Genomic DNA, 25,978 nt, shown 5'->3' with positions numbered 1-25,978 from the left:
TTCATTTTTTCCTATTTTAAGGATTTAATAATGACATATCATAAAGAACAAAATGAAAAGAAATAAAGACAAATGAAATTTAAAAAAAAATTAAAAAACCAGTTTAATTTTTTCCATAATTTAAAAAGTAATGCACCAACTATATGCAAATTTAAGAATTGGATTTATTATATAATAAAAAATTAAGAATTTTGGATACCCAAGATCCGTGCTTATGTAAGGCAATTTATTATCAAGATAAAAAGACTTTTCCTCGAACAATAAAGTGAGAATGTTCTTGTAATAAAAGATTCGGATAATTTAATAGAACGTTAGAAATATATGTCAAGAATATTGTGAGCGAAGAGTATTGTACCGTACGGGAAATGATCGACCTCAATATGTTTATTTTGATTCCAACTCGATAAATATTTATTATAAAATGACGAGTTTCAGTCATGGGTCGAGGTGACGAGCAAGGAATTCGAGCAGGAATTGGGCCGAACAGGATTTAGGCCGAGTAGAATTTGGGCCAAGCAGGATTTGGGCCGAGCAGGATTTGGGTCAAGCAAGATTTGGACCAAGCAGAATTTGGGCCGACAAGGATTTAAGTCGGGGTGGTTAGTTCATTCCTAAAAGGAAAGGATTTAATATCCAACGGAAAAATAAGAGTCAGTTGTTGATATTTTGCCACATTAACACGTCTTCCTACGAATCAAGTAGGTAGGAAACCTATATAAAGGAGAAGAGAGGAAGAGATAGGCAGAACTTTTTTGGAACTAGAACTACTGAAATCCAGAAAAGGGAAAACGCATATCTACCAGTGTAAAAGTCAGAAGGGTAGTTTGTTCTTGGTTTTCGTCTCCTTGATATTCGAGACCAGGACATTGGTGTCCACTGTGGGGCCTGGTAAAACGAGGTCCCAACCACAATAACGTGAATAAATCACGATGATAAAGTAGTCCACGATGAAAGCGTCAATGGCGGAGTTGGGAAGGGAGAAGAGATGACAAAGGTCTTTTGATGCTCGACAACGAGGGCTCGTGATGACCTTTGACAAGGTTTCAGCAATTGTGGTCTTGATGAAGCTGAACGAAGAGGTGAGCTCTAAGTCAACCTCAAAGCAAGAAGGGATCTGATGACGATTAGCCCTAGGTCTCCTTCACAACCACGATGTTAGGCGAAGAGGTAGGCTCTAGGCCGACCTCGAATCAGGAACTGGCTAGACGTTAGTTAACCCAAAATCTCTCGCACAAACACAAAGCTAGATGAAGATGTAGGCTCTTAGCTAATCTCTACTGTATCCTCTTTATAAACTTTTCATTTGTATTATTTTTCCTTATCATTAAGTGCTCATGAATTACTAGTTTTGCAAGGCAACCTGTAAGGCCCATGAAAATCCACCTTACTAATTCTGCCCTAAACTAAAGGGGCTCCCCTTGTAAGTGGGCCTAAAGGGCTGGCCCAGTAGATAAAGTCCCTTCCATTTGCCCTAAGTCTCATTTTTCCACTCTTTCACAGAACTTTGAGTCGCAGCCGTCAACCCCCTCTGCTAGGGTTCTGCCTCCGCTGTTACGTGAGCCAGGAAGTTCCGTCACTCCATGTAAGTGACTTTCGAGTTCGTGCTAGTTCCATTTTGTAACCTTTTCGTGATCTGTTGTAAGAGTCTTGGCTAACTACACCGGTCTGGTTCTGTTCCACTCTCACAGCAGCCCTGTAGTGCATCCTTGGAGCTGTCGTACTCGTGGTCACATAGTAGGGATCTTCGCTAAGTTTTTCCAGGTACGGGAAGTTAGAGTTCTTAGTTTCCAGTCGTTTTGGTCTATGTTTGCGTTGGTTGCTGCTTGTATGGTTTAATCTTTCGATTTGATGCATGAGAACACTCTGTATGTTTGGTTGGTTTGAAAAACATGGTTGTTCCAGATGAACCAGTGGCGAGACCTGTAAATCTCACCCAAGCGAGTCGGTCTCGCCTAGGCGAGATGAAACAGGGAGCTCGCTTAGGACTTTTGCGCGAAAGGTCACCCAGGCGACCAGCTCGGCTTCTTGAGCGAGCGAGCATCTCGCCCAGGCGAGGGGGGTCCCGCCTAAGCGAGATCCCATGATGTTCCCTGGGTGCTTCATCGAACCCTCGCCTAGGCGAAGGGGGGGCTCGCCTGAGCGAGCACGTCTCGCCTGAGCGAAACCCCTCAGCTTGAGCGAGTGATTGGGCGAGGCAGTGCGCTGTTTGGGTGTTCGTTTACCCTTGGATGATTGATATTGGTTTGGATGTGAATTGTATGATGAGAAACATGTATAGAATGGAGTATTGTGCGTGTTTGGCATGAATCACGAATTATGTATGACGGGTTTAGTATGAAAGTTGGCATGTGAAATGAATGAGTGGTGTGGAACTAAAGGAACATGGTATTGATATGAAAGGAGGCCCTAGACTCATAGGGTGGCGATGATCAGAGGTATAGATTCGAAATATGATGTGTATGAGGACTTTATCTCAGGGGTTGGTATGGAAATGAAAATATAATTTAATGTTCCCTTATTGCTGAGTTATGAATGTTGGTCCGTGTCAGCGTGTAAATTTCCTTGGGGTCTCTAGGTGAGGCCTTTGGGGTTGCGCTTCAGTGGTCGGGACGTAATTCCATGGCCCCTGTTAGTGGGTGTCCATGGTGGTGCCCCATCTGTATAACTAGGTAAGGATTCAAGGTAAGGACTGCATCCTGACACTCTAAGGGGCTAGTTAGTCTCACTTAGAGCGGACTGACTCTTGTGGTGAGAGTAGCAGGAGGCCTGAAATTCATTAAGGGCTAACCTTGTGGTGAGGGAGATTTGATTCATCGTAACACTTGTAACACATAGTTCGGGGATGAGCAGCTCAGGGTCGAGTAGACGTATCCACCACAAGTGCAAGCATCCACTGAATCCGACTAAGTTATACGTATCTGGATGAGTCGAGTCGAGTCGTAGTGTATTGAATGAAGAGTCATGACATGCTTGGTTGTTATATGGATATGGGATGATGATAATGTATTTGACTGTATGATGAATATGTGTTGGCTCTAGCTTACCCGTTTTGTTGCATGGTTGTGTTGTATGTGGCTGTTCTTCTTGCGATGATCATCAATTTGATTGATGGGAGCAGATAGGCGAAGTTCTCGTGGTCAACAAGGGAATGGCGAGTTCGCTGCTTAGCCATCTGGGCTGGAGTTGTTCTATTCACTATTTCTTTAGGGCTACGGCCCCTGTATCGTTTTATGCTTTCTTACTCTACACTCTTTGGTAGGATCGTATATGGTTTATGTTGGCATTGTGGTGTGCCCAGGTTGTAGGGGTTGTGTTGAGGACCCCAAGACTACACTACTATACTTTTATCGCGTGACGTTTCCTTTAATTTCGTCTAATAATTAAATGGGACGTTACATTTATGGTATCAGAGCGGTCATTCCTTAGGTCTGCGGACTTGGGTTGTCCGCTTAGCTTTCTCTGTGTATCTCTGAGTGTTCAGTTAAAAAATTCTTGCCTTTATCAAGTCTAACCAAGTGATTTTCTGTGTGCCAGTGGACTATGGCACCTCCTCGTCGAGCTTCTCAATCATCCCAGGGGGACGCACCAGATATCGCTAGAGCCATAGAGGCGATGGTAGCAGCTATGGCACAGCAGAGTGCTGCGATGATGCAGCAACATGAGGCATCCATGCAGTGACAAACGGCGTCGCTTGAGCAGCAGCAGGCAGTGATGCAGTAGATGGAGGCTGCGAGGTTAGTTGCTGAGGATGCTCATCGGCAGCATATGAAGGCCCTGCACCAGCTGGAGGAGAACAGGGCGGCTGCCCCTGTGGTTGGTCCTGAACCACGACCTGCAGTCAGGGAGTGGAGCCTGGAGGACTTTCTGAAGCACCACCCGGCGAAGTTTGACGGGAAGACTAGTCCTGACGCCGCAGACCAATGGTTGAAGGACCTGGAGCGCATCTATGATGCAAAGATGTGCCCTGCAGAGAACAGGTTGGCGTTCTCTGTGTACATGCTCACGGGAGAGGCGAAGCATTGGTGGAGCAGCACCAGATCCATCCTGGAGGAGAGGGATGAGCCAGTGTCATGGGAGACTTTCAGGGAGAGATTCCTATCCGAGTACTTTCCTGACAGCATTCGGTACGCTAAGGAGGTGGAATTCCTCCAGTTGACCCAGGGAGGGAAGACAGTAGCAGAGTATGTTGAGAGGTTCAAACACCTCAGCCGTTTCTACACCCTACCACTCGATGAGGAGTGGCGATGCAGGAAGTTCGAGAATGGGCTTCGCGGTGATATCCGCTTGATGGTGGCACCCTTGTCCATCAAGGATTTTGCTGCTCTGGTAGAGAAGGCCAGAGTGATGGAGAAGATGAAGCGTGAGGTGGAAGGTCAGCGCCCACAGCAACCACAGCCACCTCAGAGGATCGGTGGACCATCTGGGTCCAGGCCTAGACATGAGGAGCGGAGGAGACCGTATGATAGACCACACCATCAGCCTCAGGAGTCTAGGAGCTTTTCTCCTCAGCAGGGCCGAGTTCGGTGTTACACATGTGGAGGACCCCACCCGAGGTATGTGTGTCCACGTAGAGAGGGTTACCGTAGGTGCAACAACTGTGGCAAGGAAGGCCACTTTAGGAGGGATTGTCCCAACCTTGCCAGGGCAGCGACACGCCCTCCAGTTCAGACACCCCATCAGCATCAGGGGAGAGACAGAGGCAACAGGCCTCAGGCGACGGGCAGAGTCTATGCCATGACCGGAGCTGAGGCTGCAGGTTCAGGTAACCTTGTTATGGGTTATTGTGTAATTTATGGGATGAGATGTTTTGTGCTATATGATTCTGGAGCGACACACTCTTTTGTGTCAAATGCATGTGTGGAACGGTTGGGTCTGCCGGTGCGCGAGCTGCAATGTGAGCTTGCGGTGTCTACTCCGGCATCGGGTTTGGTCAGGACGTCGTCCTTGTGTGCTAGGCTTCTAGTGGAGGTAGAGGGACGCAGGTACAGGGTGAACTTAATCTGCCTGCCTCTACAGGAGTTGGAGTTGATCTTAGGGATGGATTGGCTCTCTGCCAATCGCATCCTGATAGATTGTCGGGAGAAGAAGTTGTTGTTTCCCGACTCAGAGGAGCCTGAGTTGATGTCTTTCCAGGGTGTTATGAGGGAACTACATAACGGAGCGCAATGCTACATGATCTTCACACATATGGAGGTGGAGAGAGGAGAGGCGACGTCTGTGATACCAGTCGTCCAGAATTTTGTGGATGTATTCCCGGAGGAGGTCCCAGGATTGCCTCCCAGTAGAGAGGTGGAGTTCTCTATTGATCTAGTCCCAGGAACAAGGCCCGGTCTCGATGGCCCCATATCGCATGGCTCTGGCAGAGTTGGTAGAGCTCAAGAAACAGATAGAAGATCTGATGGAGAAACAAATCATCCGACCCAGCACTTTGCCTTGGGGAGCACCAGTGTTGTTGGTAAAGAAGAAAGATGGGAGTTCACGTCTGTGTGTGGACTACAGGCAACTGAACAAGATGACTATCAAGAACAAGTATCCGCTCCCGAGGATTGATGACTTGATGGATCAGTTGCATGGGTCATCGGTGTTCTCGAAGATAGATCTGCGATCGGGTTATCATCAGATCTTGGTAAAGGCTGATGATGTACAGAAGACAGCCTTCAGATCGAGGTATGGCCACTATGAGTACGTGGTTATGCCGTTTGGCGTGACCAACGCGCCAGCAGTGTTCATGGACTACATGAACAGGATCTTCCGGCCTTTCCTAGATAAGTTTGTCGTAGTCTTCATAGACGACATCCTTATCTACTCCAGGACTCAGGAGGAACATGCAGAACACCTGAGGTTGGTGCTTGGTGTTTTGAGAGAGAAGCAGCTGTATGCCAAGTTGTCCAAGTGTGAGTTTTGGATGGACGAAGTTCAGTTTTTGGGGCATGTGATATCCGCCCAGGGGATTGCAGTGGACCCGGCAAAGGTCGAGGCAGTGGTAAAGTGGGAAAGTCCTAAATCAGCCACAGAGATCAGGAGCTTTGTGGGGTTAGCGGGCTACTATAGGAGATTCATAGAGGGATTCTCCAAGATAGTGGCGCCTCTGACTTTGCTTACTCGGAAGGACCAACCTTTCACTTGGACGGACAAGTGTGAGGAGAGCTTTCAAGAGCTAAAGAGAAGATTGACGAGTGCTCCTATATTGGTAATTCCGGATGTGGGGAAACCGTTTGAAGTCTACTGCGACGCGTCTCATCTTGGACTTGGTTGCGTCTTGATGCAAGAAAAGAAGGCAGTGGCGTATGCTTCACAACAGCTTAAGGTGCATGAGCGTAATTATCCGACTCATGACCTTGAGTTGGCAGCGATAGTATTTGCCTTGAAGATCTAGAGGCACTATCTCTATGGTGCCCAGTTTCGGGTGTTCAGCGACCATAAGAGTTTAAAGTACTTATTCGACCAGAAGGAGCTGAACATGAGACAGAGGAGGTGGATGGAATTCCTAAAGGACTATGACTTCGAGCTCCTATATCACCCAGGGAAGGCAAATGTGGTGGCAGATGCTCTGAGTAGGAAGACGGTACATACGGCACATCTCATGATAAAATAGGTGGAGCTACTAGAGAAGTTCAGAGACATGAGGATACATGTGGAGTTGGGGTCCGAGTCCATTAGCTGTAGTACCTTGATGAGTTCAAATTTTTGCCCTCATTTAATATTTAAATTTGGGGATTTAATTGAATTTTCTGTGTTTAAAGATTGATTTAATTAGGATTTGTGATTATTGGATTTATTGAGTAAGTTTGGTAAAAGTGGCGTAAAAATTGATTTTAGTTGCATAAAATATTATTGGATATTCTAACGTTTGTTAATGCAGCTGGAATTTATTTTTGGTCATTAATAGTGTGGATTTAAAATATTCAAAGTTACAAAATAAGTCCAAAATCAGGAAATTCTGGAAAAGAATAAATCAGGAGCTAAATGCACCCCCAGATTTTATTTGCACACTCCTTCTAAAGCGGACCACCAAAAACCCTGTTCTGCACCCCCAGTTTTCACTAAGTTGCACCCCTCCTACCACTTAAATTCCACTCAACCAGATCATGCCATGTGGCAATCCCCACCTTTTAAAATTAGCCAACCATAAGCCGCCACGTGTCATAATCCTCCACTCACCAAATTGACAACTCAGATCTTGCCACGTCATCATCTCCTTCATCTCACACATGAAACCCTAACCCTAATTTCCCTTCTGCCCACCATGGCAGCCGCCGCCGCCATCTCCTCGCCGGCCACCACTGCAACTCGCCGGAAACAGCAACTCCGTCGCACACCGTTCACGCATCCAACCTCCATCATCTCTGCACCTCGCGCACTCTATGGCAGCGCCACCATGGTTTTCTATCTTCACAGCAGATCCGCAAGACCACTTCACCTTGCAAACGCATCTGCACGAACCAGTTTCGTTCACACACCTGTCCTCGCCGGAAAACACTGCTGAACCACCATTGCACCTCCTCCATTTCCGCAGTCACCGCGGCAGATCGAACCAGACACAACAATGGCCAGCACCGCTGCAGCAACCGTAGTGCGCCTCCGGCCACCACAGTTCCGTCAGCACCACCTTCACGTCAGAGCAGCCGTGCCGTCACGAGGGAAGGAGAAGAGTGTGAGAGTGAAACCCTAATTCTGGAAAGTGCACTCTACGCCACGTGTCAGCATCTAATAGGCAGTCAACTGGTCAAACTCTAGTCAAACTGGTCAAACTCTGGTCAATTTTGTAAAAATGCTTAAATAAGAGGGGCAGAATTGGAAATTGGACAGAAATTGAGTTGCTAATTAATTAAATAAAAATGAAAGATTTTAGCAACTGACAGATAAAGTCCAAAGTCCAGTTGAAGCCTATATAAAGAGACTTAAGGGAGCAGAAGCGGGACACAATTTACAACTTACAGCTTAGACACTTAGAACTCTCTAGTTTTGGCAGATACCGTCTCCACCACATCTCTCATTCTTTCTTTTATTTTCTTTCCTTCATATCATAATGTATTCCATCAAAGCCATGGAGGGCTAAGCTTTTAGGGTTGATTCCACTGTAATTTCTTAACTGGATTCTGAGGTTAGATGAATTTATATGTTTTGTTATTTTGATTATTGTTGTGGTTTTTGTTTATCTATGTCCTTTGCTTCTTAATCGAATAGAAAATAATGATTTTAAATCTACATGCATGCTAATCATATGAGTTAAAAGGTTTTTAAATTAAATTGAGACTTTACTTTGATTTTGTTTAGAAACTTTCATTTGATTAAATAAGTTTTTGCCAATAATTGAGACTTTAATTTGATTAGTGGTAATTACTTTAACTAAAATTAGTCAAGACTTTACTTTGATTAATTAAGTTTTCTATTTGGTGAAGAAACAAAGGAATAGACATGATTAGGCATAGTAAAATTAATTGAGACTTTACTTTGATTGAATTTACTATGGACAATCTAACAATTCTCACTTTTAATTGAGACTGTAATTTGATTAAAAGTGAGGATGCCAACAAATGAATTGAGTCTTTACATTGATTGATTTGTAAATCAACAACAATAATTAATTTAACAATAATCTCTAGATAACCAATGAAGAATCTTATTTAGAAAAAGCAGTGGAATTAACCTATTTATTATTACTGTGTTTACAATCTTCCGTGTCATTTTCTTTGCACATCAAAATCCCCCTATTTTTATAGTTGCTAGTTTTAATTGCATTTTTAAGAATCAAATATTTGAGATCAATTCCGTATTCGTTGTGAGACGACTCAGGGTTATCTTAACCCTAACTATTTTGTTCACTATTAACTGGCAATACTGAAGTTGCTAAAGTAGTGGTAATTTGATCACCTAACGACAGCGATATCAAATTTGGCGTCGTTGCCGGGGAATACAGTTAGTATTTCTTTTATTTTGATTTTGTTTTTATTTATTTATTTATTTATTTTATTTATTTTATTTATTTTTTATTTCTTTATTTATTTATTTATTTTACGCATATACGTTTAATATTGTTTGTTATTTTGTAGTATCTAGTTTTCTGTTAATATATTCCAAGCAAAGTTCTATTTTTGTTTTGATTAAGAATTTCTTTTAAGAAATTTTTGAGACTAGTTTGGAAAACTCTGTCTAGGAAAGACTTGGTATTTAAGTTGTCCACTGTGACGCACCTCTCTTTCCTGGGAGTAGACCCAACGACATCTTAACTCATTTCTTTCTTGAAATCTTTCTCCAAAACAAGAATAGGAAGAAAGAAAAAAAAACACACAGGGAAACACTTTCAGGTGGACTTGCATAGTGCATGACTCGGGCCAATCCGGGTCAATTTTATCAACTTGATTCAGAACTTGAAAGGAACTTGCGTAAATCACGTAGGAGACTTGAACTCAGGTGTTCCACTGAAGGAGCACCATCATCATCTGAACCTACCACTGAAAGTGTACCACTAGAATCACCTCCGGTGATTAACATATCTTCTGATCCATCACCGAACCAGAAATTCAAGAAGATAGAATGGAAGAAAGAACAATAAGAGAGTTGGCTTCATCGGATGCAGCAATTACACAAAACATGTGCATCCAATATCCAGATGGAGAATGTGAGCTTAAGTCTGGGTTAATCCATCTTTTACCCAAATTCCATGGATTAGCAGGAGAAGACTCGTACCATCATTTGAAGGAATTTCATGTTGTTTGTTCATTCATGAGACCTACAACAGTGACAGAGGAACATATCAAGCTTAAGGCTTTTCCATTCTCATTGCAAGATGCCGCTAAGAATTGGTTATACTGCCTTCCGCCAGGATCCATCAATACTTGGGAGACTCTAAAAAGATTATTTCTGGAAAAGTTTTTTCCAGCATCTAGAGTTGCTGCTATTCGCAAAGATATTTATGGGATAAGGAAACAAGAAAGAGAAAGTCTTCACGAGTATTGGGAAAGATTCAAAAAGTTATGTGCTTCCTGTCCTCATCACCAAATAAACGAGCATCTCCTCATTCAATACTTTTATGAGGGATTGAGTATCATGGATAGACAAATGATAGATGCTACAAGTGGAGGGTCATTGGTGGACAAAACGCCAACAAATGCAAGACAATTGATTGAAACTATGGCGTCGAACCATCAACAATTTTCCACAAGGAGTAATTCTATAACTCTATTGAAGGGAACCAATGGAGTAGAAGCTTCATATCTTGCAAATCACAAGAAATTAGAAGGGAAGTTGGATGACTTAGCGGCCATGGTAAGGACCTTGACAGACTTACAGAAAAAGCCTATCCCTTCTACTTTATGTGGAATTTGTGCTTCTACTAATCATCCTACAGAGGCTTGTTCTATGTTAAAAGAGACAGGGACGTTAGACAATGAACAACCTCAGGCATATGCTGCAAACATCTATGGCAATAATAGACCACCTCAGCAGCAATACAACCATGATCTGTCCTCCAACAAGTACAACCCAGATTGGAAGGAATATCCCAGCCAGAAATGGAGAAATCAACAGCCTCAACACCAACAAGTCTATGTTCCACCTCAACAGAGGCAACAACCACAACCAGCTGCAACCTCTGGTGATTCAAACATGGAGGCAATGATGAAAATGATGGCTGACATGATGAAGGGACAAATCAATGAGTTGAAACAGACGATGGAAGCAACCAATCAAAACTTGCAGAACCAGATTGGACAAATGGCAAATGAGTTAAATAAGATGAAGTCTCAACAAGGCTCGAGCAATTTGCCTGCACAGACTGTAATCAACCTGCGAAATGTAAATGCTATTACTTTAAGATCGGGTAAGCAAATACAAGGCCTTGGGGATGCCCAAGAAGATGAAGATAAGAACAATGAAGTTGTACCTAATGATGAAAGAGGAAGATCAGATGAAGCAACACAAGCAACATCTGAAATACCTACACCCAGTGATAACTCCAGGTTGGTATCCCCTAATACTTCCTCTGAAAATTCTTCTCCTTATTCTCCTCCTCCTCCCTATCCAAACCGTTTGAAACCAAAAACTAAAAAGATGGAGGAGTTAGACAAAGAAATCCTGAATACTTTCAAGAAAGTGGAGATAAACATCCCTTTGTTGGATGCTGTGAGATAAATTCCTAAATACGCCAAGTTTCTCAAAGAATTATGTACACATAAAAGGCGTATTATGAACAAAGAGGTAGTGAACGTGGGAAGAAACGTCTCTAGCTTAATTAAGAAGCCTGCAGTCAGAATGCCGCAAAAGTGTAAGGATCCAGGTATGTTTTTTGTTCCCTGCATTATAGGAAGTACTAAGTTTGACAATGCTATGTTAGATTTAAGAGCTTCCATTAATGTAATGCCTTTATCTGTTTTTACTTCACTTCATCTTGGACCTCTTAAGTCTACTGGTGTGGTCATTCAGTTGGCCAACCGTAGCACAGTTAACCCTGCAGGTGTGCTAGAAGATGTGCTTGTCCGTATGGACAAGTTAATTTTTCCTGCAGATTTCTATATCTTGGACATGAAGGATGATGAAGGAATGAGTTCAACCACAATTATCTTGGGAAGACCATTCATGATGACAGCACGTATCAAGATAGATGTGCATGCAGGATCCTTGACTATGGAGATAGGAGATGAGAAGGTGCAGTTCAACGTGCTAGAAGCCATGAAGCACCCAATTGAAGACCATTCTTTGTTTTGTATTGATTTATTGAGTAATGTAGTGAATAATTATGCTTTTGGACTTTTGGACGTTTTATCTGGTTTTTCTTCTTCTTTGGATTTTTCTTTTTCGAATATTTCGGGCTCAATTTTAGACGAAAGAGAAAATTGTAAAATAGGTGATGTTGAGGACGCGGTGTCACTATTTGATACCTCTGTGGCGTCCAAGTGTGATGCTGAGGTGGCTGAAATTACCTTAGGTAGTAAAATGTTGCCATCTGTGGAACAACCACCCACTTTGGAGTTGAAACCTTTACCATCTCATTTGAAATATGTTTATCTTGAGAGGGATGGGAAACTCCCTGTTATTATATCTGTCTTGCTTACTAACGAGCAGGAACAAAAGTTATTGCAGGTTATCAAAGATCACAAGCGAGCAATAGGCTGGACTTTGGCAGATATTCCTGGTATTAGTCCTTCTTTCTGCATGCACAGAATACTCTTGGAGGAGGATGTTAAGCCAGTGAGGCAACCTCAGAGGAGACTGAATCCTCAACTGATGGAGGTTGTGAAGAAAGAAGTCACCAAGTTGCTACAAGCAGGTATTTATATCCTATTTCTGACAGCACTTGGGTGAGTCCTGTACATGTGGTCCCCAAGAAATCTGGGATCACCGTGGTCAAGAATGAGAAGAACGAGTTGATTCTTACTCGTATTCAGAATAGCTGGAGGGTCTGTATTGATTATAGAAGACTAAACCAGGCCACCAGGAAGGACCACTTTCCTTTACCATTCATGGACCAGATGTTAGACCGATTGGCAGGTAAGTCTCATTATTGTTTTCTTGATGGATTCTCTAGGTATTTTCAGATTTGTATTGCCCTAGAGGATCAACATAAGACTACTTTTACTTGTCCATTCGGTACATATGCTTATAGGAAAATGCCATTTGGCCTTTGCAATGCTCTTGGAACATTTCAGCGTTGTATGATGAGTATTTTTACAGATTTGTTGGAGCATTGTATTGAGGTTTTTATGGATGATTTTAGTGTATATGGTTCATCTTTTGATCACTGTTTGTCTAATCTTGCTAGAGTCTTGGAGAGATGTGAGGAAACTAACCTTGTTCTAAATTTTGAAAAATGTCATTTTATGGTGGAACAAGGTATAGTTTTAGGTCACATTGTTTCCAAGAATGGTATATCTGTAGATCCTGCTAAAATTGATATTATTTCACAATTGCCTTACCCCTCTTCTGTGAAAGAGGTTCGATCTTTTCTTGGACATGCAGGATTTTACAGGAGGTTTATCAAGGACTTCAGCAAGATAATTAACCCTCTCTCCAACTTGTTGCAAAAGGATGTAGTATTTGACTTTGGAGAGAGGTGCAAAGATGCGTTTGATACATTGAAAAAGGCGCTTACCACCACTCCTATCATCCAGCCACCTGACTGGACATTACCGTTCGAGTTGATGTGTGATGCATCAAACTTTGCAGTAGGAGCGGTGCTTGCACAAAAAGATGGGAAGCTATCACATGTGATATATTATGCTTCCAGAACATTGGATACAGCGCAGGCTAACTACACCACGACTGAGAAGGAATTATTGGTTGTTGTGTTTGCCTTGGACAAATTCAGACCGTATATACTTGGTTCCAAGGTAATTGTTTATACTGATCATGCAGCATTAAAATTCCTTCTGAAGAAAGCAGATTCGAAACCAAGGTTGATCAGATGGATGCTACTGCTCTAAGAGTTTGACATTGAGATTCTAAACAGAAGTGGGGCACATAACTTAGTAGCCGATCATCTTAGCAGGATTGAAAATGGAGAAGATAACATTCCTATTAAGGATGACTTTCCTGATGAAGTCCTCCTAGCATTGACTGCTGTGAAAGGTATGTTTCCTGAACCTTGGTTTGCTGACATTGTTAATTATTTGGTTGTTTCTGCTATTCCTCCTTCCTTCTCCAAATATGAAAGAATCAAGCTAAAAAGTGAGGCAAAGTACTATATCTGGGAAGACCCAATCTTATGGAGCATTGGTAGTGACCAAGTTATAAGGAGGTGTGTTCCAGATATCGAGATACCTCATGTGCTTGAGTTCTGTCATTCATCTCCTTTTGGTGGACATTATGGCACACAAAGAACAGGTAGGAAGGTGTTAGATTGTGGATTATATTGGCCTACTATTTTTAAAGATGCACAGAGGGTATATGAAAATTGTGAGCAGTGCCAAAGGGCAGCCAGATCCATTACAAGAAGGGATGAAATGCCTCAACAACCCATGCTATATTGTGAGGTATTTGATATTTGGGGTATTGATTTTATGGGTCCTTTTCCTCCTTCTTTTGGGTTTTCTTATATTTTGCTTGCTGTAGACTATGTCTCCAACTGGGTGGAAGCCATAGCTACAAGGACTAATGATTCTCGAGTTGTTATGAGTTTTGTCAGGTTTAACATTTTCTGCATATTTGGGATACCACGAGCCATCATCAGTGATCAGGGGACTCATTTCTGTAATAGGCTACTTGAGAACATGTTGAAGAAGTATGGGGTGACACATCGCATTGCTACACAATATCACCCCCAAACCAATGGACAAGCAGAGATCTCTAACAGAGAGATTAAAAAGATACTAGAGAAAGTAGTGAAGCCTAGTCGAAAGGATTGGGCCACAAGATTGGATGATGCACTTTGGGCACACAGGACAGCCTACAAAACACCTATAGGTATGTCACCTTTCAGGGTGGTTTTTGGAAAGGCTTGTCATCTACCTGTGGAGATTGAACATCGGGCCTATTGGGCCGTGAAAGCATGCAACTTGGATTTGGAAGAAGCAGGAAATGAGCGAAAGCTTCAGTTGCAAGAACTAGAGGAGATTAGGCTTGCAGCCTATGAAAATTCAAAGTTCTACAAAGAGAAAACCAAGAAGTTCCATGACCAAAAGCTTGTGGCTAGAAAGGATTTCAGGGTAGGCCAGAAGGTGTTACTATACAAATCCAAGCTTGGTCACATGAGTGGTAAGTTGCGTTCTACTTGGGAAGGACCATACATTGTTACAGAAGTCTTCCCTTATGGAGCAGTGGAGATCAAGGAAGAATCTTCAGCAAGAACTTTTAATGTTAATGGGCATCATCTTCGGATATTCAATGAAAATCAAGATATGCTGAACAAGATGATGGATGGGATGAACTTGACTTCTCCCTCATATCTTCCACCTTGAGGAGGTAAGTACACTTCATACTTTTTCTTTGCATTTTATACATATTGAATACATTGAGGACAATACATGGATAAAGTGTGGGGGTATGGGGAGATTTCCCCCTTTTCTGATTTGTTTTCTATTTGTTTTGTTTTTTCTTTTCTAATTTTCTTTTCTGTTTGTTTTTATTAAAAAAAAAGTTTCTGTTTTCAATAAAACATATTGACATTGGATTTTTGGATTTGATTTACTAATTGGAACGGTCATAATTCTGGGAAAATAAAAGTCATGTGCTATGAGTGGATTGTTGTCTGTGATTTACTAATTGAGTTGATTTGAGAGTTTCTGGAATAAATCTTTTGTGAAAGAGTTTTTGACCTTGTGAGTTTTGAGCTTTATTGTAAGGATGAACTACCATGTGTCATTCCTATTTTTCTTGTGTGATTTGCTCATGTCTTTTGGTACTCAAATGTTTAGCTTGATTCTGTTGTTTTGCATCTTAGGTGAACATGCATGATTTGATATGACTGAGGCATTTCTTGTTTTTAGCTACTTGGCCAAATAAGCTAACCATAACATTGATCCATTGGTAGCCCCTTGAGCTTAAACCTCTTTTTCTTGTTTTGAGCATATTGCTAAACCTTAAAAAGAAAAAGACCATGTTTGTCCTTAGGGAGAAAGAAGGAGCTAGTGGATTATGTTGAGATTGGTTGAGGAATAAAGTGTGGGGGTGTGTATTTGCCCCACAAAGTTGTAAAAATGGCAAAAGGAAAATAATTGTTGATGACAGAGTGTTGAAATGAAAAATGATTGCTATCTGAAAAAGAGCAACAAAGGATAAAAGAAAAAAAAAACAAAGAAAAAAAGGATTGTTTTTGAAACTATGCTCCATAACTCTTTCTTCCTTACTATTTCAAAAACACACAAATCCTAAAGATTTTCCTACCTTTGCCTTGGCCTCATTATAACCTGTGAAAAGTCCTCATGATTACTTGCATGGGTATTTTGAGTGAAAACACAAGCCAAAACACTTGAGCGAATCTTGGTGAGAAAATATACATTTGACTTGAGTGTTTCTCTTTCATATTTGATTATCTTGTAAACTCAAAAGATTAACTCATGTGTGAAAAACAGAATTTTATCCATTTGTTTGTGCATGACAACATGATTTCTAGAAGATTGATCTGTTTCCATTGGTATTCATTTCTTTAATCCACTGAAAATATGGAATAAAAGACCTCAGAATAAAGTTTTGAAATTGTTCAATTTTGCCCAGGAGTGCAAAAGGATAAGTGTGGGTGTGTGATGAGTTCAAATTTTTTCCCTCATTTAATATTTAAATTTGGGGATTTAATTGAATTTTCTGTGCTTAAAGATTGATTTAATTAGGATTTGTGATTATTGGATTTATTGAGTAAGTTTGGTAAAAGTGGCGTAAAAATTGATTTTAGTTGCATAAAATATTATTGGATATTCTAACGTTTGTTAATGCAGCTGGAATTTATTTTTGGTCATTAATAGTGTGGATTTAAAATATTCAAAGTTACAAAATAAGTCCAAAATCAGGAAATTCTGGAAAAGAATAAATCAGGAGCTAAATGCACCCCTAGATTTTATTTGCACACTCCTTCTAAAGTGGACCACCAAAAACCCTGTTCTGCACCCCCAGTTTTCACTAAGTTGCACCCCTCCTACCACTTAAACTCCACTCAACCAGATCATGCCATGTGGCAATCCCCACCTTTTAAAATTAGCCAACCATAAGCCGCCACGTGTCATAATCCTCCACTCACCAAATTGACCACTCAGATCTTGCCACGTCATCATCTCCTCCATCTCACACATGAAACCCTAACCCTAATTTCCCTTCCACCCACCATGGCAACCGCCGTCGCCATCTCCTCGCCGGCCACCACTGCAACTCGCCGGAAACAGTAACTCCGTCGCACACCGTTCACGCATCCAACCTCCATCATCTCTGCACCTCGCGCACTCTATGGCAGCGCCACCATGGTTTTCTATCTTCACAGCAGATCCGCAAGACCACTTCACCTCGCAAACGCATCTGCACGAACCAGTTTCGTTCACGCACCTGTCCTCACCGGAAAACACTGCTGAACCACCATTGCACCTGCTCCATTTCCGCAGTCACCGCCGCAGATCGAACCAGACATAGCAACGTCCAGCACCGCTGCAGCAGCTCGAGAAAATGCAGCGAGCCACCGCACCAGACCAGCGCTCGTCGCCCCTGCACCTGTTCGCAACGCCATCTCCGTCCACACGCAGCAGCAGTTCGAGAACCCGTTCCAGCAACTCCACACACAAATGCAGTAGCCACCGTAGTGCGCCTTCGGCCACCACAGTTCCATCAGCACCACCTTCACGTCGGAGCAGTCGCGCCGTCACGAGGGAGGGAAAAGAGTGTGAGAGTGAAACCCTAATTCTGGAAAGTGTACTCTACGCCACATGTCAGCATCTGATAGGCAGTCAACTGGTCAAACTCTGGTCAAACTGGTCAAACTCTGGTCAATTTTTGGTCAATTTTGTAAAAATGCTTAAATAAGAGGGGCAGAATTGGAAATTGGACAGAAATTGAGTTGCTAATTAATTAAATAAAAATGAAAGATTTTAGCAACTGACAGATAAAGCCCAAAGTCCAGTTGAAGCCTATATAAAGAGACTTAAGGGAGCAGAAGCGGGACACAATTTACAACTTACAACTTAGACACTTAGAACTCTCTGGTTTTGGCAGATACCGTCTCCATCACATCTCTCATTCTTTCTTTTATTTTCTTTCCTTCATATCATAATGTATTCCATCAAAGCCATGGAGGGTTAAGCTTTTAGGGTTGATTCCACTGTAATTTCTTAACTTGATTCTGAGGTTAGATGAATTTATATGTTTTGTTATTTTGATTATTGTTGTGGTTTTTGTTTATCTATGTCCTTTGCTTCTTAATCGAATAGAAAATAATGATTTTAAATCTACATGCATGCTAATCATATGAGTTAAAAGGTTTTTAAATTAAATTGAGACTTTACTTTGATTTTGTTTAGAAACTTTCATTTGATTAAATAAGTTTTTGCCAATAATTGAGACTTTAATTTGATTAGTGGTAATTACTTTAACTAAAATTAGTCAAGACTTTACTTTGATTAATTAAGTTTTCTATTTGGTGAAGAAACAAAGGAATAGACATGATTATGCATAGTAAAATTAATTGAGACTGTACTTTGATTGAATTTACTATGGACAATCTAACAATTCTCACTTTTAATTGAGACTGTAATTTGATTAAAACTGAGGATGCCAACAAATGAATTGAGTCTTTACATTGATTGATTTGTAAATCAACAACAATAATTAATTTAACAATAATCTCTAGATAACCAATGAAGAATCTTATTTAGAAAAAGCAGTGGAATTAACCTATTTACTATTACTGTGTTTACAATCTTCCGTGTCATTTTCTTTGCACATCAAAATCCCCCTATTTTTATAGTTGCTAGTTTTAATTGCATTTTTAAGAATCAAATATTTGAGATCAATTCCGTATTCGTTGTGAGACGACTCAGGGTTATCTTAACCCTAACTATTTTGTTCACTACTAACTGGCAATACTGAAGTTGCTAAAGTAGTGGTAATTTGATCGCCTAACGACAGCGATATCATACCCTTACTATATCTAGTAACTTCTTGGACTCGATCAGAGAGAGACAGTTGTTGGACGCTGGTCTGAACAGAGTTAGAGAACATCTTGGATCAGATGAGGCTAGAGACTTTGCTTTGGGTGATAATGGTATACTGCGGTTTCAGGGTAGGGTATGCATACCTGATGATGCAGAGGTGAGAAAGTTGATCCTTGAAGAAGGACACAAGAGTCGTCTTAGCTTGCATCCTGGCATGACTAAGATGTACCAGGACCTCAAGGAAACTTTCTGGAGGCAGGGGATGAAGAAGGATGTGGCATAGTTTGTATCTACCTGTCTGACTTGTCAGAAGGCGAAGGTGGAGCACCAGAGACCCGGGGGGATCCTACAGCCTTTAGAGATACCGGTGTGGAAATGGGACAGCATATCCATGGACTTTGTGACTCATCTTCCACGGACTTTTAGAGGACATGACACCATCTGGGTGATAGTAGATCGGTTGACCAAGAGTGCACACTTTTTGGCGATGAACTTGAGGATGTCCATGGCCAAGTTGGCCCAGCTGTACGTCAAAGAGATTGTGAGGTTGCATGGAGTACCTTCGAGCATAGTCTCCGATAGAGACCCACGGTTTACATCCCGGTTTTGGCAAACCTTACAGGAGGCAATGGGGACAAAGTTGACTATGAGCTCAGCTTATCACCCTCAGACCGATGGCCAGTCTGAGAGGACGATCCAATCGTTAGAGGATTTGTTGAGAACTTGCATATTGGATCATCTGGGTGCTTGGGACGAGGTATTGCCTTTGATTGAGTTTACCTACAACAACAGTTTTCATGCGAGCATTAGCATGGCGCCATACGAGGCTCTTTATGGCAGGAGGTGTAGGACTCCTCTTTGCTGGTATCAGGATGGAGAAGCAGTGTTGGTTGGACCAGAGTTGTTAGAGCAGACCACCGAGAAGGTGAGGATGGTGAGAAATAGGATGTTGGCTTCTCAGAGTAGGCAGAAGGCCTATGCAGATCGTAGGAGGAGGCCTTTGGAGTTTGCGGCGGGAGATCATGTGTTCTTGAGGGTGACCCGAACCACGGGCGTGGGAAGGGCTCTCCGCTCAAGGAAGCTTTCACCCAAGTTCCTTGGCCCGTATCAGATCACGAGGAGGATTGGACCAGTGGCCTATGAGATAGCTTTGCCCCCGCAGTTGGCAAACCTTCACCCAGTGTTTCACGTCTCGCAGCTGAGGAAGTATGTGTTTGACCCCGCTCATGTGCTAGAGACCGAAGATATACATATCAGGGAAGACCTCACCGTGGAAGTACCACCCATCGCCCTTGAGGATAGTAAGGTCGAGGAACGTCGAGGAAAGACTGTCAGTCTTGTCAAAGTTATCTGGGATCGGAGGACAGGTGACTCGACATGGGAGTTAGAGGAGGACATGAGAAAATCACATCCACATCTGTTTACCTGGTGAGTCTTTATTTTCGAGGTCGAAAATTTTGTTGTTGGGGAGAATGTAAGGCCCATGAAAATCCACCTTACTAATTCTGCCCTAAACTAAAGGGGCTGCCCTTGTAAGTGGGCCTAAAGGGCTGGCCCAGTAGATAAAGTCCCTTCCAGTTTCCCTAAGTCTCATTTTTCCACTCTTTCACAGAACTTTGAGTCGCAGCCGTCAACCCCCTCTGCTAGGGTTTTGCCTCCGCTGTTACGTGAGCCAGGAAGTTTCGTCACTCCATGTAAGTGACTTTCGAGTTCGTGGTAGTTCCATTTTGTAACCTTTTCGTGATCTATTGTAAGAGTCTTGGCTAACTACACCGGTCTGGTTCTGTCCCACTCTCAATGCAGCCCTGTAGTGCATCCTTGGAGCTGCCGTACTCGTGGTCACGTAGTAGGGATCTTCGCTAAGTTTTTCCAGGTACGGGAAGTTAGAGTTCTTAGTTTCCAGTCGTTTTGGTCTGTGTTTGCGTTGGTTGCTGCTTGTATGGTTTAATCTTTCGATTTGATGCATGAGAACACTCTGTATGTTTGGTTGGTTTGAAAAACATGGCCGTTCCAGATGAACCAGTGGCGAGACCTGTAAATCTCACCCAAGCGAGTCGGTCTCGCCTAGGCGAGATGAAACAGGGAGCTCGCCTAGGACTTTTGCGCGAAAGGTCGCCCAGGCGACCAGCTTGGCTTCTTGAGCGAGCGAGCATCTCGCCCAGGCGAGAGGGGTCCCGCCTAAGCGAGATCCCGTGATGTTCCCTGGGTGCTTCATCGAACCCTCGCCTAGGCGAAGGGGGGGCTCGCCTGAGCGAGCACGTATCGCCTAAGCGAAACCCCTCAGCCTGAACGAGTGATTGGGCGAGGCAGTGCGCTGTTTGGGTGTTCGTTTACCCTTGGATGATTGATATTGGTTTGGATGTGAATTGTATGATGAGAAACATGTATAGAATGGAGTATTGTGCGTGTTTGGCATGAATCACGAATTATGTATGACGGGTTTAGTATGAAAGTTGGCATGTGAAATGAATGAGTGGTGTGGAACTAAAGGAACATGGTATTGATATGAAAGGAGGCCCTAGACTCATGGGGTGGCGATGATCAGAGGTATAGATTCGAAATATGATGTGTATGAGGACTTTATCTCAGGGGTTGGTATGGAAATGAAAATATAATTTAATGTTCCCTTATTGCTGAGTTATGAATGTTGGTCCGTGTCAGCGTGTAAATTTCCTTGGGGTCTCTAGGTGAGGCCTTCGGGGTTGCGCTTCAGTGGTCGGGACGTAATTCCATGGCCCCTGTTAGTGGGTGTCCATGGTGGTGCCCCATCTGTATAACTAGGTAAGGATTCAAGGTAAGGACTGCATCCTAACACTCTAAGGGGCCAGTTAGTCTCACTTAGAGCGGACTGACTCCTGTGGTGAGAGTAGCAGGAGGCCTGAAATTCATTAAGGGCTAACCTTGTGGTGAGGGAGATTTGATTCATTGTAACACTTGTAACACATAGTTCGGGGATGAGTAGTTCAGGGTCGAGCAGAGGTATCCACCACAAGTGCAAGCATCCGCTGAATCCGACTAAGTTATACGTATCCGGATGAGTCGAGTCGAGTCGTAGTGTATTGAATGAAGAGTCATGACATGCTTGGTTGTTATATGGATATGGGATGATGATATTTGACTGTATGATGAATATGTGTTGGCTCTAGCTTACCCGTTTTGTTGCATGGTTGTGTTGTATGTGGTTGTTCTTCTTGCGATGATCATCAATTTGATTGATGGAAGCAGATGGGCGAAGTTCTCGTGGTCAACAAGGGAATGGCGAGTCCGCTGCTTAGCCATCTGGGCTGGAGTTGTTCTATTCACTATTTCTTTAGGGCTACGGCCCCTGTATCGTTTTATGCTTTCTTACTCTACACTCTTTGTTAGGATCGTATATGGTTTATGTTGGCATTGTGGTGTGCCCAGGTTGTAGGGGTTGTGTTGAGGACCCCAAGACTACGCTACTATACTTTTATCGCGTGACGTTTCCTTTAATTTTGTCTAATAATTAAATGGGACGTTACACAACCAAAGAAACTCAAACTCGACGGAAAAGCAGGTTGGCCCCTACTAAACCAAAAAGGCCTAAAGCAAGTCGACTCCTACGATCCACACATTCCAGCTTGGCTGGAAGCAGGCAGTAACATGTCTAAACAAAAACTACCATTGTGATTCACTTGTTTCATATTGATGGTCTCGTCAGTTTGACCTTGCCACGAGCTTGGTCATAACCTATGTACGCTGAGGGTTTCATCAGTCCAACCTAGCTACGAGCTTGGTAAACACCTCAGTACGTTGAGAGTTAAATTCGGACCAACCTCGCTATGAGCTTGGTAAACATCTTAGTACACTAAGGACTAAACTCGGTCCGACCTCGCTACGAGTTTGGTAAACACCTCAGTACACTAAGGGCTAAACTTGGTCCAACCTCGCTATGAGCTTGGTAAACACCTCAGTACGCTGAGAGCTAAACTCAGTTCGACCTCGCTACGAGCTTGGTAAAAACCTCAGTACGTTGAGGGCTAAACTAGGTTCGACCTTGCTACAAGCTTGGTAAACACCTCAGTACGCTGAGAGTTAAACTCGGTCTAACCTCTACGAGCTTGGTAAACACCTCAGTACGTTGAGAGTTAAACTCGGGCCAACCTCATTACAAGCTTGGTAAAAACCTCTGTACGTTGAGGGTTAAACTCGATTTGACCTCGCTACGAGCTTGGTAAACACCTCAAAACGCCGAAGGTTAAATTCGGTCTGACCTCGCTATGAGCTTGGTAAACACCTTAGTACGTTGAAGGCTAAACTTGGTCTGACCTCGCTACCAGCTTGGTAAACACTTGAGTACGTTGACAGCTAAACTCGGGCCGACCTCAACTAGATCATTTTATATATTACTTCTTATGTTGAGGTATGACTCAGGCCGACCTCAACTTAATCATTTTATCTTACTTGTCTTATGTTGAGGTCTCCCTCGAACCGAGCTCAACTAGATCATTTTATATATTACTTATTTTATGTTGAGGTCTCCCTCAGGCCAACCTCAACTTAATCATTTTATCTTACCTGTCTTATATTGAGGTCTCCCTCAAACCGACCTCAACTAGATCATTTTTATATTACTTCTTATGTTGAGGTCTCCCTCGGGCCAACCTCAACTTAATCATTTTATCTTACCTGCCTTATGTTGAGGTCTCCCTCGGGCCAACCTCAACTTTATCAATTTATATACTTGTCTTATTCTGAGGTCTCCCTCGAGCCAACCTCAACTTTATCAATTTATATAGTTGTCTTATTTTGAGGTCTCCCTCGGGCCGACCTCAACTTTATCAATTTATATATTTACTTGTCTTATTCTAAGGTCTCCCTTGGGCCGACCTGAGCTTTATAAATTTATTCTGAGGTCTCTCTTGGGCTTACCTCAGTTTTATCAATTTATATATTTACTTTTTTTACGCTGAGAGCTTCCTCCTTCAGGCCGACCTCAACCTAATCATCTACGGGTCGAGTAATAGAGGACGACCTTTAGCACGTGACTTAAAAATACTTCTTTCAAGAAGCTCCTACATTTCGCAAACAAGTTGTTTATTTTGCATGAACAATAAGGCACACCATAACTTATTATGTAGCCAAAGATGAACACCGCCAAATTTATCAAAAGGGACAAAACTTACATAAAGATGATGTGAAAGAAAGTGAAGACCCAACATGATACTAGAAGATGTGGAAGGTTTATGACAACCTTTCATCCCAACAAGTTGAGAACTCAAGGTTGGAGGGTTGTGTACCGTCTGGGGAATGACCGACCTCAACATGTTTATTTCGATTCCGACCTGATAAATATTTATCATAAAACGACAAGTTTCAGTCATGGGCTGAGGTCACGAGCAAGGAATTGGGCCAAGCAGGATTTGGACCAAGCAGAATTTGGGTCGAGCAGGATTTGGGTTGAGGTGGTTAGTTCCTTCCTAAAAGGAAGGGATTTAATATCCAACGGAAAAATAGGAATCAGTTGCTGATATTTTGCCACACTAACACATCTTTCTACGAATCAAGTAGGTAGGAGGCCTATATAAAGGAGAAGAGAGGAAGAGATAGACATAACTTTTTTTGGTACCGGAACTACTGAACTCTAGAAAAGGGAAAACGCATATATACTAGTGTAAGAGCGGGAAGGGTAGTTTGTTCTTAATTTTCGTCTCCCTAAGATTTGAGACCAGAACAAGTATATACTTTCTTTTTCCTTTGTTTGTTGTCATCAAGATTGTTAATTCATATATAATAAAGTTCAAATGATAAACACAAACTATATTAATGAAGAGAAATACTTTAACAAATTAATTTATTTTGATAATGAAGAATAATGTCAACAAATAATAACTAAGCTTTTAAATATATCTTATATTTAGATTTTTTTTATTATTTGAAATAGTTGAACGTTTATGATCATTATACTTATGTGAAAGTTTCCAAAGAACATCAATTTTTTTTGCATCATATCGATACCATTTTGACATTACAAGACTCCGACATGGATCATATTAAGTTTGGGGAGTTATTATACTATATGTACGCGAGATCATCTCAGACTGCATACCTGAGATCATTTCGACCTAAATATCCAAGATCATTTCAAATTGTTATAAGTGTCTGCTGATAGAGATGGCAAATAAACCCGTCCCCATAGGTATTGCCCGAACCCGTCCCCGGTTTGACGGGGAATCCCCGCATTGACTGGGTATGGGTATGGGTATGGGGAATCCCCGACTTTTTCAATTGGGTATGGGGATGTACATATCCCCGCCATAATACCCGTCCCCGCCATATCTCCATTCCCGTTTAAATTATTAAAATCTTCATAATTAATTAAGTAACTATATATATATATATATATATATATACTTTATATTTTTTATTTCTTCTAATTATTTGGTTTGTATGAAACTCATTCGTATCCAATATATTTTTCATCTTATCATAAATCTTTATGTAATTATGTTAAAATGATGTATGTAATTAAAAAATTTTATGTCTCACATTTGAATATTTATATTATTTTTTAATATTTTTATTTATTGTATATTTTCCTTTCACATGAGAATGTTTAATATTCTCAATTTAAGTGTTTAATAGCATAAACCTTTCATTTACAAGGTAATATAAAAAAAAAATCTTTACTTATTATTAATAATTTTTGTTTCATTTAAACAATTTTTTTGCTTCTCTAAAACAATTTTTGTTATTTATTGACCATTGAGTATATATGTTGATATTTGAAAAAAAAAAGTAGATCTCTAAGGTATTTTTCATCTTATCATATCCTTAATTATACATTTATTTTTCTTTGTGTGATTTCTTTCAATAGACTCTCAAATTATTTCTAAGATACACATTTGTTATTTTTTAATACTTTTATTGTTGTTTATTTTAATCATGTAGAATACTCTTTTGATATATTTATCTAATTATTTTTTATGTTCTAACTCATTTTTTATGTTGTATAAATATTTACTACAATATAAAAATTTAATGTAATTCGCATAAATATTTTTTTATCACCATCCAACATATATTGGAGTTCAAAAGATCTTTTGCGGCATTTTGATCAAGTGATGTATTATAACTTTTAGGTTAAATTATTCCTTTGGTCCCTATTTTCGTAGTAAAATATCAATTTGGTCCCTCAATTTTTTTTATCTCAATTTGGTCCCTATTTTTGGGAAATTTGATGCAATCAAGTTCTTTCGGTTAATGGTGCAGTAACGGTGTTAAATGGGGTGTCATTTGTCAGTTTTTGAATTTTTTGAATTTTTTGAATTTTTTATTAATTTTTTTTGAATTTATTTTTTATTTTTCTGAATTTTAAAAAAAAATAAAAATTTGCCACGTGTCAAGCTGATATCGTGCCACATGGCAGTGATAGTGTCACATGTCACAATTAT

General features: G+C 41.4%; 1 protein-coding gene across 1 annotated transcript; it reads left to right on the top strand.

The window, feature by feature from the left end:
- Positions 1-19,494: 19,494 nt before the first annotated feature.
- On the top strand, positions 19,495-20,374 carry LOC146886863 (uncharacterized). Its single transcript, XM_085671905.1, has 3 exons — positions 19,495-19,599; positions 19,675-19,930; positions 20,319-20,374. Exons 1-3 carry the CDS (start codon positions 19,495-19,497, stop codon positions 20,372-20,374), a joined length of 417 nt encoding a protein of 138 aa, XP_085528031.1.
- The last annotated feature ends 5,604 nt before the right edge of the window (positions 20,375-25,978 follow it).

This window comes from Vigna unguiculata, chromosome 4 (genome assembly GCF_037176805.1).
Source record: "Vigna unguiculata cultivar grain cowpea cultivar isolate G323 ecotype 2 chromosome 4, ASM3717680v1, whole genome shotgun sequence".
Classification (NCBI taxonomy): domain Eukaryota; kingdom Viridiplantae; phylum Streptophyta; class Magnoliopsida; order Fabales; family Fabaceae; genus Vigna; species Vigna unguiculata.
The sequence above is the reverse complement of the archived record's forward strand: the minus strand, read 5'-3'. Positions and strand labels throughout refer to the sequence as shown.

Coding starts and splice junctions, on each gene's coding strand:
- LOC146886863 (XM_085671905.1), top strand. CDS start 19,495: ATGGTGAGAAATAGGATGTTGGCTTCTCAGAGTAGGCAGAAGGCCTAT. Junction 19,600..19,674: donor GAGATCATGTGTTCTTGAGG/GTGACCCGAACC, acceptor GGCCCGTATCAG/ATCACGAGGAGGATTGGACC. Junction 19,931..20,318: donor TATCTGGGATCGGAGGACAG/GTGACTCGACAT, acceptor ATCTATTGTAAG/AGTCTTGGCTAACTACACCG.